The sequence below is a fragment of the Gossypium hirsutum genome, chromosome A08 (assembly GCF_007990345.1).
Source record: "Gossypium hirsutum isolate 1008001.06 chromosome A08, Gossypium_hirsutum_v2.1, whole genome shotgun sequence".
Classification (NCBI taxonomy): Eukaryota; Viridiplantae; Streptophyta; class Magnoliopsida; order Malvales; family Malvaceae; genus Gossypium; species Gossypium hirsutum.
The window spans coordinates 112,179,525-112,201,196 of record NC_053431.1 but is presented as its reverse complement, the minus strand read 5'-3'; the positions used below and the strand labels follow the sequence as shown (position 1 = coordinate 112,201,196).

Genomic DNA, 21,672 nt, shown 5'->3' with positions numbered 1-21,672 from the left:
CCATCAATTTAGTCGTTATTAACGAAAATGCCATTCCTTTTTAGGAAATTTTCAATTTAGGACCTTTTGTGAGTCTTAGGGAGGGAATATTTGTGATAAGTTCACACGTACTTAGCATAGGCCAAAATTGAAAAAAAAAAAGATGGAGACACATTTCACACTTGGAGTGGTACCGGTTCAAAGCAAATCCCATCACTTAAAATTTAAGTAAAGAAAGGAAATATTAATATGAGTTGGCTGTGATTAATGTGCAATGGTAGAAAAAAACAATATAATCTTCAGCATTAAATATGCACGACAATGTCCATGGGCTACGGGCGTCTGTAACAGTAGCGATGAGGTTGACCAACCTAAACTGTTCCTGATATCAAGGGATGGAGAAAATTGCAAATCTCCTGTTCTGTAGTTTGGAAAGAAAAAACATTGAAGGATCTGAATATTTTTAATTTTTGTAAATTAGCCGTTGAAGTAGGGTTGGTTTCCACTTTAATAGGCCTTTTATAGTACTAGTATGCATGGTTTTTAAAACCATTCATAATTTTCTTCTTTTCTCTCTAAATAATTAGTTTTTATTTTCTTAAACATGGCCATCCTAATTTACATAAGAATATACAAATTAACTCTGCCGTTCTTCTTTTTATATTTTTTTTATTCGTTTTTTAATTCTAATAAAATATATAATAATAAAAATAGTCGAACATCCTCAAAAGAGAAATGAGAGGGAGAAAGAAAACCATAACTTTATAGGTTTTGAGCTCCGAAAACCCGACCCTATTCTATCTTCTAGCCTTCCCCAATTTTCTCTTTATTGAGCAAATTCAATTAGTTTAGTAATTTCACAAATTTATTTCTCTACTACTAGTAGATTGCATCAGTTTTCAATTTCGTTCTTTTTTTTCTTTTTATATGTGTAAATCTCAACAAATGATTACAATCCTCGAGTTTATCATCCCTATTTAAAACAGATAGATCATTCATGCAGTGACCCAAGACCAAATGGGACAACATTTAAATGCAACTTTTGTCTGGTACAATGTTAGTTGTGAATTTATATTCAAACTTCATTAACCTAAAATCAATATTAATATATCTATACTATCTATATTATTAATTAATTATAAATATATATGTAATACATTTATATAAAATTAAATATTACTTTAGTTGAAATGGTAAGGGTTAAATATAAAATTGGTACTCGAATTTATTTATTTCTTCTGGATTAATATTTATTATTTTTTGTCTCAAATTGATACCCGAATTTTTTTTTCCATCTACTATATTGGTTTCCGAGCTTAATGCTGTTGCTAATGTGGCAATGTTGACCATTCGCGAGCCACCACTTGGACTGATATTTGCAGCTTTTTCCTTTTTTTTATTTTCTTTTTTATTTTCTTCTTTTTCCTACCCTAGCTGCCCTAGTTCTACACCGTTGCTAAGCCACTGCTCGACCTCCTTCGGTGAGTTCTCTGACCAACAATGACACCAAAGCTTTCCTATGAGCTTTCCCAAGTCTAGCTCTCGTTTTCATGTTTTGGTTAATGGATTAGTAGCTTTAAGCAATTTTAGTGGTGGGGAATTAGTAAATCTCAAAATTATAGAATATTTGCTTTGGGGATTTAGTTGGAAATTCATTTTGTTCCAACCACTGGTGTTGTCAATTTTTTAAAGAAATTTTAGTACTAACTTATTGACACTTATAAATATTTAAGGCTCGGTTTATGAAATCGAGGTCTCGATATCTCATTTTTGAGACTAATTAACCTAATAATTTTTTTAAACCACAAAATTCACTAATTCAAGAATATTTCTAAAATCACACTTGACTCATAATTATTAAATAATAATAAAATTTTTAAACTCACTCGTCAGATTTAGTAATCTCGAATTATTGTTTCCGACACCATTGGAAATTAGGCTGTTACAGGACAAGTTTGGGTTTTAATTTTATATTTAACCCAAATGGTAAAGTTGAGATAATGAATACCATAATGTTTTGTATTTAAGTCCCATGATTCTCATTATGTATAAATATTTTTCTAAATTTACCAAAATATAATAATAAATAATATTCCTAAAATAATATTATTTGATTTGTACAGTTTTTGGTAATTCCACAATTGAGTTGAGACAATTGATGAGTGACACTAATTCAGTCAAAAGTTTTATATATAGTATATAGATAATGCTTTTGAATGAGTTGATGCCACAAGTTTGTCAGACATTAACTTATTTACGAAGAGACTTAAGAATCAATTTTTAAAGAAGTAATAAATATTATTATAATGATATTTGTTGTTATATATATACATATTATATTTAAGTATTTGACTTTGGTGGCGTCATTTTAAATTAACTAAGTTAAGAAATTATTTAAAAAATATTATATTTAAAAATGAACAAATATTATTACGGATGTGTTTATCTTTTTATATTTTTATATAAAATGTATAAAAATAATTTAAATAAAAAAAATTTAAGACATCAAAATCCTTAAAGTTTTAATTTTATCATTTTAATTAAAACCTTATTTGATTTTTTTCATAATTGTTCTATAAATATATTTTTATATTTTTTTTTATTTTCATTTACATTGTGTGTATGCATACCATAATCTATTATTTTTTTTATAGAATCTTTAAATCAAACAAATAAATAACACTAGTTAAAATAACAAAAAATTAATGATTGATTTTAACTTGTATAGAGCAATAGTTAAATCTCTTGTTAAGTGCTCATTTAATGCAGACTCAAACCGTTTCCTACACCCCAATATTATATCAAAGAAATACAATGATTGAACCAAAGAATAAGACTTTTACCACTCCACTTGTACTCCATTTAATAAATAAATTTCTTTATAACTATATTTTCAGTTAAAAGATCCATAAATGTGACATAATTTAGTATATTTTAACTGTTAGTAATCAATTACTTATATGCAACTTAAATTTAAATTTATTCAAATCCTCCATACCATTTTGCAAACTTAAGTAATATTAACTATAAAGTTTTTTTTTTTTGGGCACAACACGTATCTTTAGAAGGAGTCAATTATTACTATACATACAACAATTTAATCTTACCATTTAGATGATGAGCAGACTTTATTATGGATCGATCATTCGTTTAGGTTCAAAAGCTCTTTCAAAAAAGTGAGAGAGTTTAGATAAAAATATAGACTAGAAAAATGAGCTTAGACAAAAAAATAAAGTCTGTTTAGAAAACAGGTCGGCCTCAAGCAATACTTTTTTGGCTCGGGCCAGGCCTGAATTTGAAAAAAAAAAACCTGTCACTATTTTGTTACTATCATGTTGTTGTTTGCTACCTTTTCACTATTATATTACTATTATTTTATTGTTATAGTTTGTATATTGTATAACTCTTGTTTTATTGTTAATTTTCTTACATTTTAGAAGCATTTACCGGTTAAATTGCAACTATATTAGTGTTATTTAAGTATAAAGATTTTTTTAAAACATATTTTTAATTTATTTTAATATTTTTAGTCTATTTGATGTATTTTATTTTTAATTTATTTTTAAATAAAAAATAATCTAAAAAATAAATATAGACTAGTCGAGCTCGAATTTAACATTTTTTATCCGAAATAGACTTTATCAAAACTTTAAACCTATTTTCAAACCGGATTGAACCCAAACCTAAAAAATAAGTCCGAATCAACCCAATATCAACTCTAATGTTAATAAACCAAACGTTGGATCCAATTATGTAGGAGTCAACTAAAACCAACAGTGGAAAAGCGGTTAAGTCCAGCCGACCCGTATCTGTTGAGGGCTATCAAAAGAGTACACCGAAGTGCTCTTGGATACAGGCCCAGATTATTGATCAACTTGTAACTCGCTTCTTTGCCCTCTAATTCATGACATTAGTACATGTCCCATTCATGCTTGTCTGCTTGACTTTCAACTCCTTCGTTGCCTTCTAATTCGTGACATTAGTACATATGATATATAATTAACCACCCACTCCCTTGTAACTATTAAAGGAAAACAAATGGGGACATCAAACTATCACAACTGCACCACAATGCATTTATAAATGAATTGCAATTTTATACGTAAATTTTTAGCTCTATAAGTGGGTTAAAATATTATATGATTTTTTTTTTTTAAAAATATCAATTAAAAACACTTGCCAGTCTCTTAATCTTATCTATGAAGTTAAAAACTCCACCACCTATATATCAAATAATTATATTTATAAATTGTCTCCAAAATTTTCATCTTCTCTTTTAAGTCTTATATATATGGGTTAATTGCAACACACGTCGTAAAGTTACTACACAAATCTCAAAATTAAACCTCATACTTAAAAATCTTCTAATTGAATATTCAAAGTATCATTTAATTGGTTCTTCTAACAGCTTAGCAACCAATTTAAGTATTAAATGTTAGTTAAAATATGATGTGCAACATATTTAAAACACATTAATCAAATTGTAAACACGTGTATAACTATAACATAAACAATTTAGATATAACATGTTGAAAAAAATTGTGCCTTTTTCTTTAACACGTTAGATCCAAGTTGTCCATATGATAGGTACAATATACACATGCTTACAAATTGATTTGCGTGTTCAAAATGGTCAAATTTTGCTATTAGTCTTTGTAATTTTCGGTAGTTGTGGATTTAATCCTTGTATTTTAATTTGATCATTTTAGTCCTTTTATTTTACAATTTTTTAAAATTTCAACCATCACCAAACGATAACTATAACATTCATTATTCATTAAGTTAACTTCTGATATTTCCAAAATGTAATGCACTAAACATAATATAATCATATATGTAATGTCATGTCAACTTGTTATTTTCACATATTACTCACTAAAAACTCAGTTGGTGGATTAATGACTGTCATTTGCATAAAGGCTTAAATTTCAAAATTCAAAAAGTATAACTATTTAGAATGATCCAATTGGAGAGTATAGACCAAATCTATAACTGTACACATAATACAGGACTAGTAATCAAATTCAACCGAATAGACTTAACTGCTATTGTTTGGGTCAAGACTAAAATTTTAAAATTTGAAAAGTAAAAGGATGAAAATTGACCAATTCAAAAAGTACACGGACGAACTAATCAAATTAAAAAATATAGAGATGACTTTTGCAAAGTACGAGAACTAAAAGCATAATTTAACATTTTAAAAATGCTCAAAGTCATATCCAAACTAACATTTAATGCTTAAATTATTTAGTCGAAAAATCTTTATTTAATACAATACTAATACTTTAAGGAATCAATTATAACATCTTAAAATCTAAATACATATATTTTTCTTAGAATATCTAGAAATCAATTTTGATTTGACCTGTTAGAACCCAATTTCCAAATGGAGCAATGTTGAAATATTCATATGGGAAAAACATTTTTCCTTCAACTTGTTGGGAATGCAAGAGCGGTTTTGGCAAATAATTTTGCACTTGAGCTTTCTTTTTTTAATCCCCATCCATTAAACCCTCAAAAGATAAATGACAGGTACCGCTACCTAAAAATAATTGGGTAATAACAGTAATACCAATTTAAATTACATTTTGATTTCTTATTATCCATAATATGAGAAATTATGTACAATATTGAATTACTTGAACTTATTGGAACCTACAGCTTAAAGCTATAGCCTCCAACTTTTTATCTATGTAGTAGATAATACCGAACAGCTATCACTGTTTTATGTGTATACCAAACGATTGGCAAAAAAAAAAAGTGCGAATCAATCGCAAGAAACCTTGAGACCTAAGAGGATTAGAAGAATAGGATGTAATATGAGGTAAAGTCTTGAATTTTCTAATGATTATTCAAGTTAGACCCTTTCACATATTCTTTAAAAACTTTATTTAACTTAAGCATTAGAAAGAATTTAGAGCGGCAACTCTAACACTCCTTCAAACCAATATCTATTCAATCAACAATTTTAATCTACTTAAAAAAAACACTACTAATATATAAGATGATATACTATTTAAACTTTTCCTAGTCATTGAATCACTAGGAACTAGATCAAATTTATTATGAAATAAACAACAATAAAAGTCATCATCCACTACAATACCTTTCCAAAACAAATACCATCTTAATTTCTCCATGGAATTTAGCATTTTTGTCCTTAGACTTGTTAACAAGTAGTGCTATTGTACTCTCTCTCTCTCTCTCTATTTTTAAATAAGAAACTAGCCAAGTAAGTACTTGCTTTTCAAAAAGTAAAAAGCCATTAAAACCCTCAAAGTCCAATACGGCACAAAGCACTATATATACTACATCAAGTGGATGGTTTTCTATACTTGGAATTCATCTTTACGCTCATTATCTTTTAACTAGATAGCTTGCAAATAAAAGATGAACAAGTTGAGTGGTACCATAAAAATGATGAAACTTACCCTCCTTCAATTGTATGAGAACACTATATATTTGGGCCAATATGGAGAGTCACTTTGCCTAAACAAACAAAACCAGTTCTAGTGGAGAAATAAAGAAACTTTCCAACTATTTCAATGGTGCCCTTAATTTGGACAACTTCAAACAAAAGACAAGGTCAAATAACTAGGCCAAAAAAGACGAAAGGGTGTTTCTACCGTCTAGTCAAAGTCAAGCTCTACACGTAATGACATGGCAATACCTCATTGGGTACAACCCCAAACCCTACAATGACGTGTTGGAACGTGTGTGTACCGTATAGGCCGAACCATGAGATTTTGCAAAGCTTTGGAAAGATTGGCCCAATGAAGAAAAAAAAAAAAAAAAAAAGAAAACCAAACCAAGGAGAAAACAAGGCCACGTGCCCCTTTTTGGGATAATCTTAAAAAGCCCTGAAACACGGTTTGTAAAACGACATCGCACTCTTTTTGAGTTGGATTAATCTATGTTTAGTTAAAAATTGTAAAAAAAAAAATCATGAATTGTATTTTTTAATAAAATATCATGTTTTAAATACGAATCGTAAAATATGAAATTGATGGTAAAAATAATATCCATTGAAGATTATTGAAAGTATTGTGAATGAGTGTGTGCAGTGTGTGGTGACTTTAAACTTTGTATTTAATACAAATCATCTTTAATCAAATCTAATTATTAATTGTAAAATAAAGTTGTCCTTTTATGGATAGTAAATTTAGCTAATGCTTTTGTGGAAACTTAATTTCTTTTTACTAATTTGCTATATTGAGTAATACTGTAATTGTTTATTTACAAAAATCTAGTATATTTCATGGTCATTGGGTCATGTTCAAGTAAATTTCGTTGCAACAGTGTGTCAATATATATATATAGAACAAAGTGGGATTTCCTTTTCTTCTTTTTTTTTTTTGGAAAAAAAAAATGAAAGGGTTAGTTTTAGGAAGAAATCTTGTGAAAATTTTGTGAAATTTTAGGAAGATATGAAAATCTCAACGGGGGGGATCTTTATCGATCATCCCAATTGAATCCCGAGGATCTCCCATTGGCATGCTGTTTTGAAGTCATATTAAAGTAATCATTATTAAGTATAATTAAAATAAACTTAAAATTTTATTAATATAATTATATTTATATTATATTGATTTAAAATATTATTTATATTGATAAAATTTTTTTTACACAAAATAAATAATTATCTATTCTAAAATTAATTTGAAATATTATAATTAAAAAAATATGTAAAATCTGTTGCGGAAGCGACGATAATATTAATAACAATATTATCAGAAATATTTAGATAATTATTATGCCAACAATTATACTAAGAAAATTCCCAGTTAAATTGGAGGGGTCACAAATGGTCCCGCTTAAAACCCAACAACTAGACAGAACTCACTTAGATATTTATAGCAATAATAACTAAATAAATATAACCAACATAAAGCTATTAAATATAAGCAAACAAATAAGAAATAAAATACCAGAGATTTAACGAGGTTCGGCCAATTTAGCTTACGTCTTCGGACACTACCAAATCAATATTTCTTCTAGAAATATTACAAAGGAGAAGATTTTGGGATGATTCAACCAAAGGGGGAGGGGTTCTATATATAACAAACCAAACCCCCTCCCTTTCTATCTTTTCCTAATGTGGGATATTGCCAATATTCAACAAATCTCCACCTTGGCGATATTCTACATCTTCGAACATCTTCTCATAACACAAACTTCAATAGTGTCTTCAAATTTGCGCCAACGACGCCATATCAAATGTGTCGGACATTGATCAAGTCTAAACAATGTTCAAACTTGGCCCTTGTAACCACCTTAGTCAGCATATCTGCAGGATTCTCCGTAGTGTGAATCTTTTGGAGAAGTATCTCCTCTTCTTCGAGAATTTCCCGCACAAAGTGATAGCGAACGTCTATGTGCTTCGTTCGTGCATAAAAAACTTGATTCTTTGCTAAATGAATAGCACTCTGACTGTCAGAATATACCTTAAGTTGTTTCTGACCAACTTCCAAGTCTTTAAGCAATCCATGAAGCCAAATTGCTTCCTTCACAGCCTCTGTAATTGCCATATACTCTGCCTCTGTTGTAGACAAAGCCACCGTAGACTGTAAGGTAGATTTCCAACTAACTGGCGCTTTCGCTAAAGTAAACAAATAGCCAGTTGTAGACCGTCGCTTATCCAAATCACCTGCATAATTAGAATCACAATATCCAACTATGCATTGACCAAATGATTCATCCTGCTCGAATGCCAATCCGACATCTATGGTATTTTGGAGATACTGCAGAATCCATTTCACAGCTTGCCAATGACCCCTGCCCGGATCATGCATGTACCTGCTAACAACACTAACAGCCTGTGAAATATCTGGTCTCGTACATACCATTGCATACATCAAGCTTCCAACTGCATTTGCATATGGGACTTTTGCCATGTACTCTCGTTCTTCCTTAGTCGTTGGAGATAACTGGTTACTTAGTTTAAAATGAGGAGCAACTGGGGTACTTACAGGTTTTGTACCTTCAGACATACCGAAACGTTGTAGTACCTTCTCCAAATACTGTTTTTGTGACAGCCAAAGTTTGCCCCTCTTTCTATCCCGAGTTATTTCCATGCCGAGAATCTTCTTAGCTTCCCCTAAATCCTTCATCTCAAACTCTTTACTCAACTGAGCCTTCAGTCTATCAATCTCCATTTGGCTCTTTGCTGCAATCAGCATATCATCAACATACAAGAGTAAGTAGATGTAGGAACTATCTTGAAGCTTGCGCAAATACACACAATGATCGTATTTGCTTCTTTTGTACTTCTGGTCCTTTATGAACCTGTCAAATCGTTTGTACCATTGTCTCGGAGATTGTTTCAATCCGTACAACGATTTGCTAAGTTTACACACCCAATTTTCTTTACCAGCAACCCTGTATCCATCTGGCTGAGTCATATAGATTTCCTCCTTCAAATCACCGTGTAGAAACGCGGTCTTCACATCAAGTTGAGCTAGCTCCAAATTCAACTGCGCTACCAAGGCCAACAAAATTCTAATGGAGGAATGTTTAACAACTGGAGAAAATACCTCATTATAGTCAATTCCCTCCTTCTGAGCGTAGCCTTTAGCTACTAACCTTGCCTTGTAACGAACATCTTCTTTGTCGGGAAATCCTTCTTTCTTTGCAAATACCCATTTGCAACCAATCGACTTCTTCCCTTTTGGTAGTTGTGCCAACTTCCACGTCTTGTTTTTCTCTAGAGATTGCATTTCCTCTTCCATTGCACCTAACCATCTATTATTCTCTAAACTCTGAATGGCTTCGGTGTAAGTGGATGGAATATTATCAACAACTGGAAGTGCATAAGCTACCATGTCAGTGAAACGAGCTGGTTTCTGAATTTCTCGTCTCTGCCTTCTGACTGCAATTGGCTCTGATTGCTGTTGAGGTTATTGGGTAGAAACCTCTTCCTCATCTGACTCTGCATCTGCCAATGAAGAATCACTAGTGGTACCTTCTGCTGGCATTACCACACTCTGCTCAAACTCCACCTGCTGCGGAGTACACTCCACCTGCTGCGAAGTACTACTCACTCCTTCTGGATTTACCTTATTCAACATGGCAGATTCATGAAAGGTAACATCCCTACTGATTATCGTCTTCTTTGCCTCTAGACACCACAAACGATATCCCTTAACACCAGCATTGAAGCCCATGAATAGAGCCTTCTTTGCTCTTGGATCTAACTTTGATTCTTTCACATGATAATATGCAATAGAACCAAAAATGCGCAAGGTGTCATAATCAGTAGCAGGTTTTCCATACCATTTCTCCAAAGGAGTCTTGCCATTTATAGCAGATGATGGCAAATGATTGATGAGATGTTGAGCGTACGTCACAGCCTCAGTCCAAAACTTTCTATCTAATCCAGCATTAGATAACATACATCGAACTTTCTCCACAAGCGTTCGATTCATACGCTCTGCCACCCCATTCTGTTGCGGTGTTCCACCTACGGTGAAGTGCCTTACTATGCCACAATCTTGGCATATCTTCAGGAAAGGATTGCTTTTATATTCTCCACCGTTGTCTGATCGGAGAACCTTAATCTTCCTTCCTGTCTGATTTTCAACTTTAGTTTTCCACTTAAGGAAAACTTCAAGCACCTCATCTTTGTTCTTCATAGGAAACACCCAAACTCGTCTGGAAAAATCATCAATAAAGGTGACAAAATAACGTCTTCCTCCAAGTGATGGAGTCTTGGACGGTCCCCATACATCAGAATGCACATAATCCAGAATACCTTTAGTATTGTGAATCCCAGTGCCAAATTTCACCCTTCGTTGTTTTCCCAGAACACAATGCTCGCAAAATTCAAGTTTGCAAGTCTTTGTACCTTTCAATAATCCTTGCTTGGCTAGAGTTTGCAAGGATCTTTCACCAGCATGGCCCAAACGCATATGCCACAGCTGTGTTGCCTCAGCGTCCTTCTTGGTACTCGTAATTGCTGCTGCTGTTGTCCCGACCATTGTACTACATTGGTAGTAATACAGATTGTTCTTTCTTATGCCTTTCAACATCACCAATGCTCCTGAAGTTGCTTTAAGAACTCCATCTCGTATTGTCACAACTAGGCCTTTAGATTCTAACGACCCCAAAGAGATGAGATTCTTCTTCAACTTTGGGACATATCGTACATCCCGCAAAATTCTAGTAGATCCATCATGACTCCTCAGTTTAATTGAACCTATCCCGGCTATTTTACATGTGTTATCATTACCCATGTAAACAACCCCTTCATCTAGTTTTTGAAATTCAAAGAACCATTCCCGAATGGGACACATATGATAGGAACAACCAGAATCCATGATCCACTCATCTGCATATAATGTTGAAGATGTCATACTAAGAGAAAAGTCTGACTCTGCTTCACTATTGCATTCTGCAACATTTGCATCTTGCGGAGTCTTCCCTTTTTTCTTCAATTTTGGACAATCTTTCTTCCAATGTCCTTTTTCTTTGCCAAAAGAACATTCATCTTTGGCAACAGCTCGACCTTTGGACTTTCTTCTCTTCCTCTTAGACTGACTTTGCTGACGACCTCTTGTTACCAATGCTTCCACTGCTGCTTCACCTGAACCTTTCAACTTATCCTTTCGGCGTAGTTCATAGCTATACAATGCAGCAGTTACTTCATTGAAAGTTACTTCCGATTTTCCATGAAGTAGAGTAGTTTCAAGGTACTCAAACTCCTCAGGAAGCGATCCCAACAACATTAACGCCAAGTCTTCGTCTTCAAAAGTCACATCCAAATTCAACAAATCAGCCACCAGCTGATTAAAATTGGTAATGTGCTCGTTCATCGTGGTACCAGGAACATAATTGAAACGAAACAGTCTTTTCTTCATATGCAACTTATTTTGACTGTTCTTCTTCAAGAATTTCTCCTCCAATGCTTTCCACAATTTACTTGCAGAAGTCTCTTTACTGAATGTATACTTTTGCTCTCTGGAAAGACATGATCGAATTGTACCACATGCCAATCGGTTGATGGTCTTCCATTCTTTATCATCAACCCCTTCTGGTTTTTCTTCCTCAATGGCAATATCTAGACCCTGTTGAAAGAGGGCATCTAGAAGCTCATTTTGCCACATGCCGAAATGACCTGTTCCATCAAAAATTTCCACTACAAATCTCGTATTTGCAGTTCCAATCCTCGGCAAAATGTACGAAGTGGAAGTTGTTGATATGGATGGTTTTTCTTCTGTCATTTTTGCCATAGCTTCTACTTAATAGCCACCAAATGCAGAATACCCACAAGCTTTAGGAAATGTTTCTGATGTGTAAGATCAGACTAAGGTGCAAACACAGAGCATACTACAAAACCTTGGCTCTGATACCAATTGTTGCGGAAGCGACGATAATATTAATAACAATATTATCAGAAATATTTAGATAATTATTATGCCAACAATTATACTAAGAAAATTCCCAGTTAAATTGGAGGGGTCACAAATGGTCCCGCTTAAAACCCAACAACTAGACAGAACTCACTTAGATATTTATAGCAATAATAACTAAATAAATATAACCAACATAAAGCTATTAAATATAAGCAAACAAATAAGAAATAAAATACCAGAGATTTAACGAGGTTCGGCCAATTTAGCCTTACGTCCTCGGACACTACCAAATCAATATTTCTTCTAGAAATATTACAAAGGAGAAGATTTTGGGATGATTCAACCAAAGGGGGAGGGGTTCTATATATAACAAACCAAACCCCCTCCCTTTCTATCTTTTCCTAATGTGGGATATTGCCAATATTCAACAAAATCCTCATTAATTCATTGTGGTTAATTTATAAATACATGGACAAGGTTGGAGGTAGAATATTTGAATTTACTGTCCTTTTTTATTATTGGCATTGAGCATCCTATTCTTACATTAGATAATGATTGAAAAACATATCCCAAGAATAAATGCTTAGCATAAAAAAACAAATAAAAGTTTAAACCTATTCTACCCTACAAACTATAACTCACATCAACATCTATAAACCAATTTTAAATGATTTTGATTTTCAGAAAACTCATTTTTCCTTTTATTGATAAAGAAAATATAATGTAGAGCGGAATCATTCACACATTTTATTTTTATCTTTGTTCTCATATTAAACATTTGACATATAGATTGGAAGAATAATCTATGAATATTTCAATTATTAGGTGTGGTAATTTTTCACCTTATCATTTAATCACGAAGTCAGGTTTCGGTCCTCATCCAATTAAAAATATATAATATATATTTACATTTTATCATTTTAAAAATGATATAAGAGTAAGATAGTAAATTCAAAATATCAAATTGAGGCAAAAGGGGGCAAGCAAATACCAAAAATATTCTATATTGTTCAAAAGAAAAAACTCTACATTTGAAATGGATTGGTTCAAAATCCATCAACTATTTCAAATTTTGCCCTTAATTATATATAAATTTCAAATGTATCCTTATAGGTAAATTGAACTATGAAACCTAACCTTATTTTCTAACTCGATATTGGTGGGTCTTTTTGTTATTTAATATAATATGTTTTATCAAAAGTTCTTTTTCAGAATATGTTTTTTTTTGGAGAATTACATGTTAAGTTCAAAGAAGTTTAATGAATTGTCGAGTTTCTCACACCCTATTAAAATCAAGGTAATCATTTTGTAATAATTACAACACTTCAACGCCAACCGGATTGAGTTCTTTTAAAAATATTTAAATTTTAACATGTAATAGTATAATTTAATTTATAAAATTTGATAATATTTAAACAAAAGCTCAACCTAGTATATGTAAAGTTCTTTTTGAGATTTAAAAAAACATATATCATAATTTAAATAAATTTAAACGAATTTTAAATTGACTTTGTCACCTATGGGTGTTGAGATTCTATTGAAAATTTTAGTAGAACCCTAATTTTAAAACTTATAAATAGGCAATCCAACTTATTGCTTTTCTACATAAAACTAAAACAAATCCCCTTCTACATTGTATACTATCCTACATATGTAAATATTTCTAAACTCTAATTCCCATTCCTACCGTAAAGGTTGCCTACGCATTGAGATCTAAACAAGGACAAGTTGCTAAGAATGCAACAACATTGGAATATTCTCTTGTGGCTCGAGCTTGGAATAATATGGGAAAAAGTATGGCAAATAAGAGAATAATTCCTTAGTTAATGCAAGCTGGTTCTTATCACACTATCTAATTTGAGAAACTTACTTTCATTTAGTCATTTATATCTACTCTGATTGAGTGATTGAGACTCCAGATCAATATGTTTCATCTCTCATGCAACGAACCAACAATAATGTTGGAAGATATAGTGTTGTTGATGAGCCCTTTAGTGGATAGTCTAGGGTAGGCCCTCTGTCGAGCATTTGAAACAAGTATCAACCTTACGTCTAATTTTCAAGGGCTTCAAATTAAGTTAAAATGGTTGAAGACCTCCTTTGAGCATCTCTAACATAATCCAACACCCGAAGATATTGAGCATCATGCTCTAGTTGACCAAAACTGTGTTAATGCCACAAAAGTCTAGCAAATTAATTCATATCGTGTACCTTTAATTATTATTAAATTTCAAAATATTTGGTACATACAATTAAAGTTCTATCATTTTAGCATGTCGATACAACATGCTATGCAAGACATGTAAAATCGAGCACAATGAAGTAAATAGTTGCCTTATAATTTTACAATCGTGGAAGTGGTACCAAGTACCATGGATTACACTTATCCCTTCCTAGAATCTTAGTTTCCCCCTTGCTATATGGTAAAAGTAGTTACATATTTTATACAATCTATTACATTCTAAATGTTTTATATTTATACTAACATTATATATTTTAATAGTTGGTTTGAGCATTGTGATCATTCGACTTACTATAAGGATGATTTCTTAGCGATACAAGCATTTATTTATGGTAAATAAAATATTTTGGTAATTTGTCTTGTTTAGTTTATTTACATTTATTAATATAAACTCATATTACAATTTGTGTGGATGTTTTGTCAAGTGGAAGTGATTGCAATTATACTATTGCCAGAGAAATGTGTGGGCAACTGTATTTTTAATGTGTGTATGCCGTTTTTATTCATTTTGTTGCATTAACTGACATCAATATGATCAAATTTTAGGATGGTTCAAGAAATTTTAATAGATCTAGAGAACATAGATGCCTATCATCCAATAGGTTTGTCTTAAGGTTCGGAGCATAATTGGGCCATTAGGTTTGTTAAGCACATTGCACATTAGACTAATTGTCTTTAACATGGGTCATAAGTTACATTGATTGAGGATGATAATTTTGTAGCATCTACTATTTATATAAAATGATTTAGGGTTGACCGTAAAACATATCTATATCCGGCGAAATATAATGCTGTATATCAAATTCAATATCCAATTTCACAAATTGTGGAACATAGAAACCCATGTCCAACTTGCCTCAAGAGGCCAATAAGGAGAAGAGAAACTTACAATCCTAGTGCGATATAGGTGTAGAAGTTGGGCAACATGGGCGTGGTTGAGCTTAAGGTAGAGGTGGACATCGAAGCTAAGGTTGAGGTTAAGACTTAAAAGCTAAACCACCTATAATTTGTGTATAGAACTCATGTTTATATTTCTATTGTTTATTTCCAATATCAAAATAAAAGCACATCATTATGCGATTGTATTTTGAGTGTGGAATAAAAAAACTAAAAAGAGAGTAAGATGATTAATTGAAAATAAAAATAAAAATTTGTTTACCTTGAGAGAAAATGAATTTCCTGGTAGTTTGCAAAGTCCTGGAATTGATATGAGAAAGCGGTTGATCTGTGAGTTTTTCTCCTCTCTTTCTTGTAATTTTAGTTATTGTTGAATATAAAGTTGGACCAAAATCATTAAAGACGAGAAAAATGAGTACCACTTTCACATGTTTAAAAAAATAATAATAAAATTCACCTTATTTGGCTTATGATTTAAAAAAATATCAAAATATATTGACTAAGTTTTAACTCGATTGATATTGATTTTATTGTCAGTGTAGGGGGACGTAGGTTTGAGTGCGTTAAAGCGCATCATCCTCCTATTTAAAAGTTGAGGAGAAGCTATAAATATTATTAAAAATAAATCGCTATGATAAAAATTTAATATAAATTTAATGTTAAATTTATTTCCCGGGTCTTACCATCAACAATAATAATTTGGGAAATTGGTAGTAGCAACGAGCGACAGGTGTTTTGGAAATTGGATTGAGGTGATAAATGTTGGTATTAGGAGTAGGGTAAAATTGAAATTACAGTAAAATTAGGAAAGCTATTTAAATACGTAAAATTGAGAGAAATTAGTTTCTCTTTTTCTAAAAAATATGTCTTCATTTACCATTTATTTATGTTACTCATTCAATTTTTATTTTGGAATAATATCAATAAAAGGAAATTAGACAATCCAAATTCAACAATAATTTTATTAAGAAAATATACATTTAGTCAAAAGAAAAACAAACATAATTTCACAAATTTATATTCAAACTAATTATCTCACTAACAACGTTGAGGCAATAAGTAGTTTTAATCTTTTCTTTAAAAAAAAATACATTTATTTTAAAATTTTGACTGTCTTTATGTTTAAATAAATGTTATGAATTAGTTTTAAAATATTGTTTAATTTCATATTTAAAATGTTTATAAACTTTTGAATTTTAAAATTCTTCTTTTAATTTCTTTATTTTATTTTTTTTGTAGTAGATTTAAATAACTTTTTATAATGTATTCTAAAAAAAAGTTTAAATTTTGATAATTTATTTAAAAATATTTTTATTTAAAGTTGAATAAGATTTTGGTATAAAATATTGGTAGTAGCTGTACTTATAAAAGCATTCATCAACAATTTATTCATTTACCAAATTAAGAAAAAAAAATTAGTGCAGTGAAAAAGGTAATGTATTAATTATATATATTTGTAAATAACAGCTCTTTTTTGTTGGATATATAAATCACACCTTAACTAGTATTTATAAATATCTCAATTATTTTGCAATTTATAAGAATGTATGAAATTATAAATAGAGAAAGACTTATTCTATTATTACAAATTTCTTTAAATAATTATATAATATGAAAATACAAAAATATGTATTTCTTAAAAAAAAAAGCTAAAATTAATGGGGTTTTTTTAAAAAAATTGATTAAAGAAAGAGTGCGAGTGAAAACGAAATGGAAATAAAAAGGAAAGGAGGAGGTAGGTTCCGTGCACCCAACGCATCTCTCATCGAGACCTTAGCTTCGGATTTAGGTTCGGATGTGGACTTTGCTTAGATAAGAACCACCCTCCCTTCCCTTTTCTATGCTTTATTTCTCGCTCTCGCTCTCTCTGTTTTGCCTCCTCTGCTTCTCACTGAAACGTTAAAACAGACTCATTACTCTTTTGAGTTTTCCCCTGTTGTTTTCTTTCAATTACTTCAAGCTGGCGATCGATAATCAAGAACCCACTGTCCGTGAAATCAAGCCCAAAAACAGAAGAATCATGGTATCTCCATTCTCAACAAATCCTAATTTCTTTTTATGTTGGATTCTTGATCTGGGTATTCATTTGAAATGTGTGTTAATGAAATGTTGGTTTTGACAGGGAGCTGGTGGGCCTGATGAAGAAGACAACAGGTGGCCTCCATGGCTGAAACCTTTGTTAAGAGAGCATTTCTTTGTTCAATGCAAGCTTCATGCTGATTCTCACAAGAGCGAATGCAATATGTACTGCTTAGATTGTATGAACGGCGCTCTCTGTTCTTTCTGCTTAGCTTATCACAAGGATCATCGTTACATTCAGGTTTGGTCATTTTTCCCTTCATTTTTGCATTTCCTCTTTTGCTATTCAATTGTCTTCATCTTGGTTTGTTTTTTTTCTCTTTCGTTTTCGACACTAACTGTTTTACCTCTTTTTATTTTTATTTTTAAAATTTGTGTAATTTCCTTTAATGGGATTCAAGGGGAATCCTATCGTTTCAGTCCTCTTTTCTGTCATTCAGGTTTCCAATTCTGGGATTTGGTTCTTTGTCCTTTCTCGATTGAGTTTGTTTTCAATTTTAATCTAAATCGTATCACTTGATCGACTTGTTTTTTGTTCTGTTTTTCTAAAATGTACTGAAAAGGTTAAAGCTTTAATCTTATTCCAGGGCAGGTGTTTGTACTTTTACACGCCGCCATATTCGCCTCTCTCTCTCTCTCTCTCTTATTTTTTAGACATTTTCTCTACATCCAAGCAGGCATTGACTTAATTTCCAAGGCCATTTCTCTGTTTTTGTGTAAAAAGAAGAAGAAGAAGCTTTGGCAGCAACTTCAGGAAATTCCCCAGTTTTGTCCTCCGTTTGTAACAGCAAAGCCAAATGTTTTTATTGTGAAACAAGTGTTATCGGATTTTGCATTGCTTGACAGATAAAACTCACGAAATTCTCACGGGATTGTCTGTTAGAGGTCATTCATTACCGACCCCCCCCCCCAAAACAAAAACACAACCCAAATTTTAATTTGGAGTTACTAATGTGAAATTGCTATGTTTCGGACAGATTAGGAGGTCTTCATACCATGATGTGATAAGGGTATCTGAGATACAGAAATACCTGGACATATCTGGAATCCAGACTTATGTTATCAACAGTGCTAAGGTGGTTTTCATCAATGAGAGGCCTCAGCCAAGGCCTGGAAAAGGTGTCACCAATACCTGTGAGGTCTGTGACCGTAGCCTTGTCGACTCATTTCGCTTCTGTTCTCTTGGTTGCAAGGTATATATCATTTCTTCATTTATTTGTTGTTATAAAATTAGTTTTTTGGTAGTCAATGGTGCTGTTTGGTAGCTGAAAAAAAAAGAGGAGTTTTTTTCCAATCAAAACCTAAATGGTCAAAATTAGCTTAATTTCTTTTTGGTGAATTTATGACTCTTCTTTTCTTTTTTCCAAGCAAAATGTGTTTTTGGTCAGCTATACCTTTTGCACATTTATGTTTGAAATGATAAATTAAAATTTGTTTGACTTGTATGAAATTCCAGATTGTTGGCACATCCAAGAATTTCCAGAAGAAGAAGAGACACTTAGCCATGGCCTCAGATTCTGAGGATTCATACAGCAGCAGCAGTAGCCATGGAAAGCTTATGAACAACAACAACAAAATGCGAAGCTTTAGTCCTTCGACACCGCCTCCAACTTCAGTGAATTCCCGAACTGCGAAACGAAGAAAAGGGATTCCCCATCGATCCCCAATGGGAGGTCTAATCATAGAATATTAACCATAGCCCATATACAAAAGATATATATTTACCCTACTATGTTACCCCACAGATACAAAAGGAAACGTGTGAGAATGTGCAACCTCTTTTCCGCGAAAAGTGCCGGCATTTATCACACTCCCCCTGCCTCTCTACTGTTGTGTATATAGATTATAGAAGCAGCAAAAGCTAAGATGTGGAAAAATAAGCCCCCCCAAAAAAAATGTTTCAAGTACTTAGTGCTATTCTCTGTTTCTAGTTTTATTATTAATAGGGTGGGGGTCCTTCTTAGAATGGGATTGATTATACACAAGTTTTTGTCAAATAGTAATGGCCAATGAAAGATGTAAATAGGGCATTAGGAGTAGTGAAGCCATTATGTGATATTGGAATGCACTGTAGTCCTTTGTTATAGGAAGAAGATGATGAGAAAAACGTGATGTTTATACTATAAATTGAATGAAATAGAAGTAGATTTTACTGTGTGTTGTATGATGAATTGGTTTCTTTCTTTTGAACAAAATGAGTATGAGTAGGTAAAGAAATGGTGTGGAGTAGTGGCACGTGCGAGAGAGGGAAGTGGGAATATTTGGGGTTGTCAAGTGAGGCACGTGTCGAAAGTACAACGGTGGCTGGATTTGGATGTTTTATTCTTGGAATCATCAAAAGAAAGGGTGGCCTTTGCGTTTCTTTTATTGATGTGTCAGAAAGGCAGTTTGGTTTTGATTTCTTAGCCAAGTGGGTTTTTCTTAATGCAGTTGTGGGCCCTCATTCCGTCTTCACCCTTGGATCATGTAACTGCCCTTCCATTTTGATTATCATCAGCTCTGAAAGCAGCATGAATTAAGGTCGGGTCGGGTGGGCGCTAAGTCACAAACTGAGTTTTTGGTGAGCAATTAGCACCGGCCAACTTTTATGGAAGAGCAGGCATACGTGGCATTTGCCTTTGAAACATATAGTCAAAAGTAACTTTGTCTTTAAACCGTCCAAGACAATTCACAAAAACGGAGTGATTATGTAACTACATCAACTCTACTTGACTTCTTATTATGTTATGCTTTTATGTTTTCTTTTTATTTTTACCTAATAATTACTTCAATAATGTGGTCATCACAATCAATACAACTCCATATTTCCACTCTCCCCAATTGTTATCCAAACAAATACCGCAAACTTAGTAAAAAATGCTGTTTTTTTTAATGAGTGATTTAGGTATTTTTTTTATATTATTTAAGTAAATAAATCTTTTTTTTCAAGGGGAAATAAATCGTTTTTTAAGTCAAAAACTAACATGAAAAAAAAAAAACCTTCCAATAAAAAGCACTTTTTAAAAATTACTTTCATTTGAAGTTACATGCTTGCATTTTCAAACTCCGAATCCCAAGTTTGAATTCCTTCTAATATTTATTTAGTTTTTCCTACTGAATGTTGCATTAAGCTCTTTTAAAAAAAATTAATTAATATTTTTAATTAACAAATAAGTTATTTTCAAAATTTTAATTAACAAACATGTTATTTTATTTTATTTTTTAATTGATAACTTCTTTATTTATATAGACAATAATAAATATGTAATTATATAATAAAAATAATTTTTTATATATATTATTATGTTAAATATATTTTATTTTTTAAAAAAACATCAACTAATTTTTTTGATATATTTTTCTTTATATGTAATTTTTTATGTCAAATATTTATTTTTTTCACGAATATGTGGGTATAATAAATTCTAATATAAAAAATCAACTAATCATTTCAAATATCATTATTTTTAATAAACATAATTTTTTGTATGTTATATTTTTTTACCTACTTTGTGAGTATTGTAGATTCTAACATTATAAAATCAAATAATTATTTCAAATATCACTATTATTTATATATATAATATTTCAAAAAATTGTTTCAAATATTATTATTTTTATATGTGAAATATTTCAAATAATTATTAGAAATATCAATATATTTTCACCTACATGGTAGGTATGGTAAATTCTAATATTATAAAAATAATTATTTTAAATATCATTGTTTTTATATGTAAAATATTTCAAATAACAATTTAAAATACAAATACAAAAATATATAATACTAAAATTTGTCACACCCATGATATGGATGGAAAAAATAAAGTTCACATATAAAAATTATATTTACTAAAACTAAATATATTTAAAATGATTAGTTAATTTTATATATTAGATTTACCATACCTACCATGCAGGTGAAATAAGTATTTTACAATATTAGAATTTATCATACTTACAATGTACGTGAGAAAAATAAATATTTGACGTATAAAAATTATATATAAAGTAAATATAAAAAAATTAGTTGATGTTTTTAAAAATAAATTATATTTTTTCATTTATTATTATTTTTATATAAATAAAAAATTTAAAATAATTAAGATTTTAAAATAACTTGTTTGTTAATTTAAAAAATAGTTA

At 31.1% G+C, this 21,672-nt stretch overlaps 1 protein-coding gene across 1 annotated transcript; it reads left to right on the top strand.

Moving 5' to 3' along the window:
* Positions 1–17,221: 17,221 nt before the first annotated feature.
* On the top strand, positions 17,222–19,718 carry LOC107920260 (protein RGF1 INDUCIBLE TRANSCRIPTION FACTOR 1). Its single transcript, XM_016849874.2, has 4 exons — positions 17,222–17,491; positions 17,591–17,788; positions 18,525–18,740; positions 19,004–19,718. The coding sequence occupies exons 1-4, from the start codon at positions 17,489–17,491 to the stop codon at positions 19,238–19,240; spliced, it is 654 nt and encodes a 217-aa protein (XP_016705363.1). The 5' UTR covers positions 17,222–17,488; the 3' UTR covers positions 19,241–19,718.
* The last annotated feature ends 1,954 nt before the right edge of the window (positions 19,719–21,672 follow it).

What these genes read in the sequence shown, in the direction of transcription:
- LOC107920260 (XM_016849874.2), top strand. An exon ending in AGGATCATCGTTACATTCAG is followed by an intron (nt 17,789 to 18,524) that starts GTTTGGTCATTT and finishes TGTTTCGGACAG; the next exon opens with ATTAGGAGGTCTTCATACCA. An exon ending in TCTGTTCTCTTGGTTGCAAG is followed by an intron (nt 18,741 to 19,003) that starts GTATATATCATT and finishes ATGAAATTCCAG; the next exon opens with ATTGTTGGCACATCCAAGAA.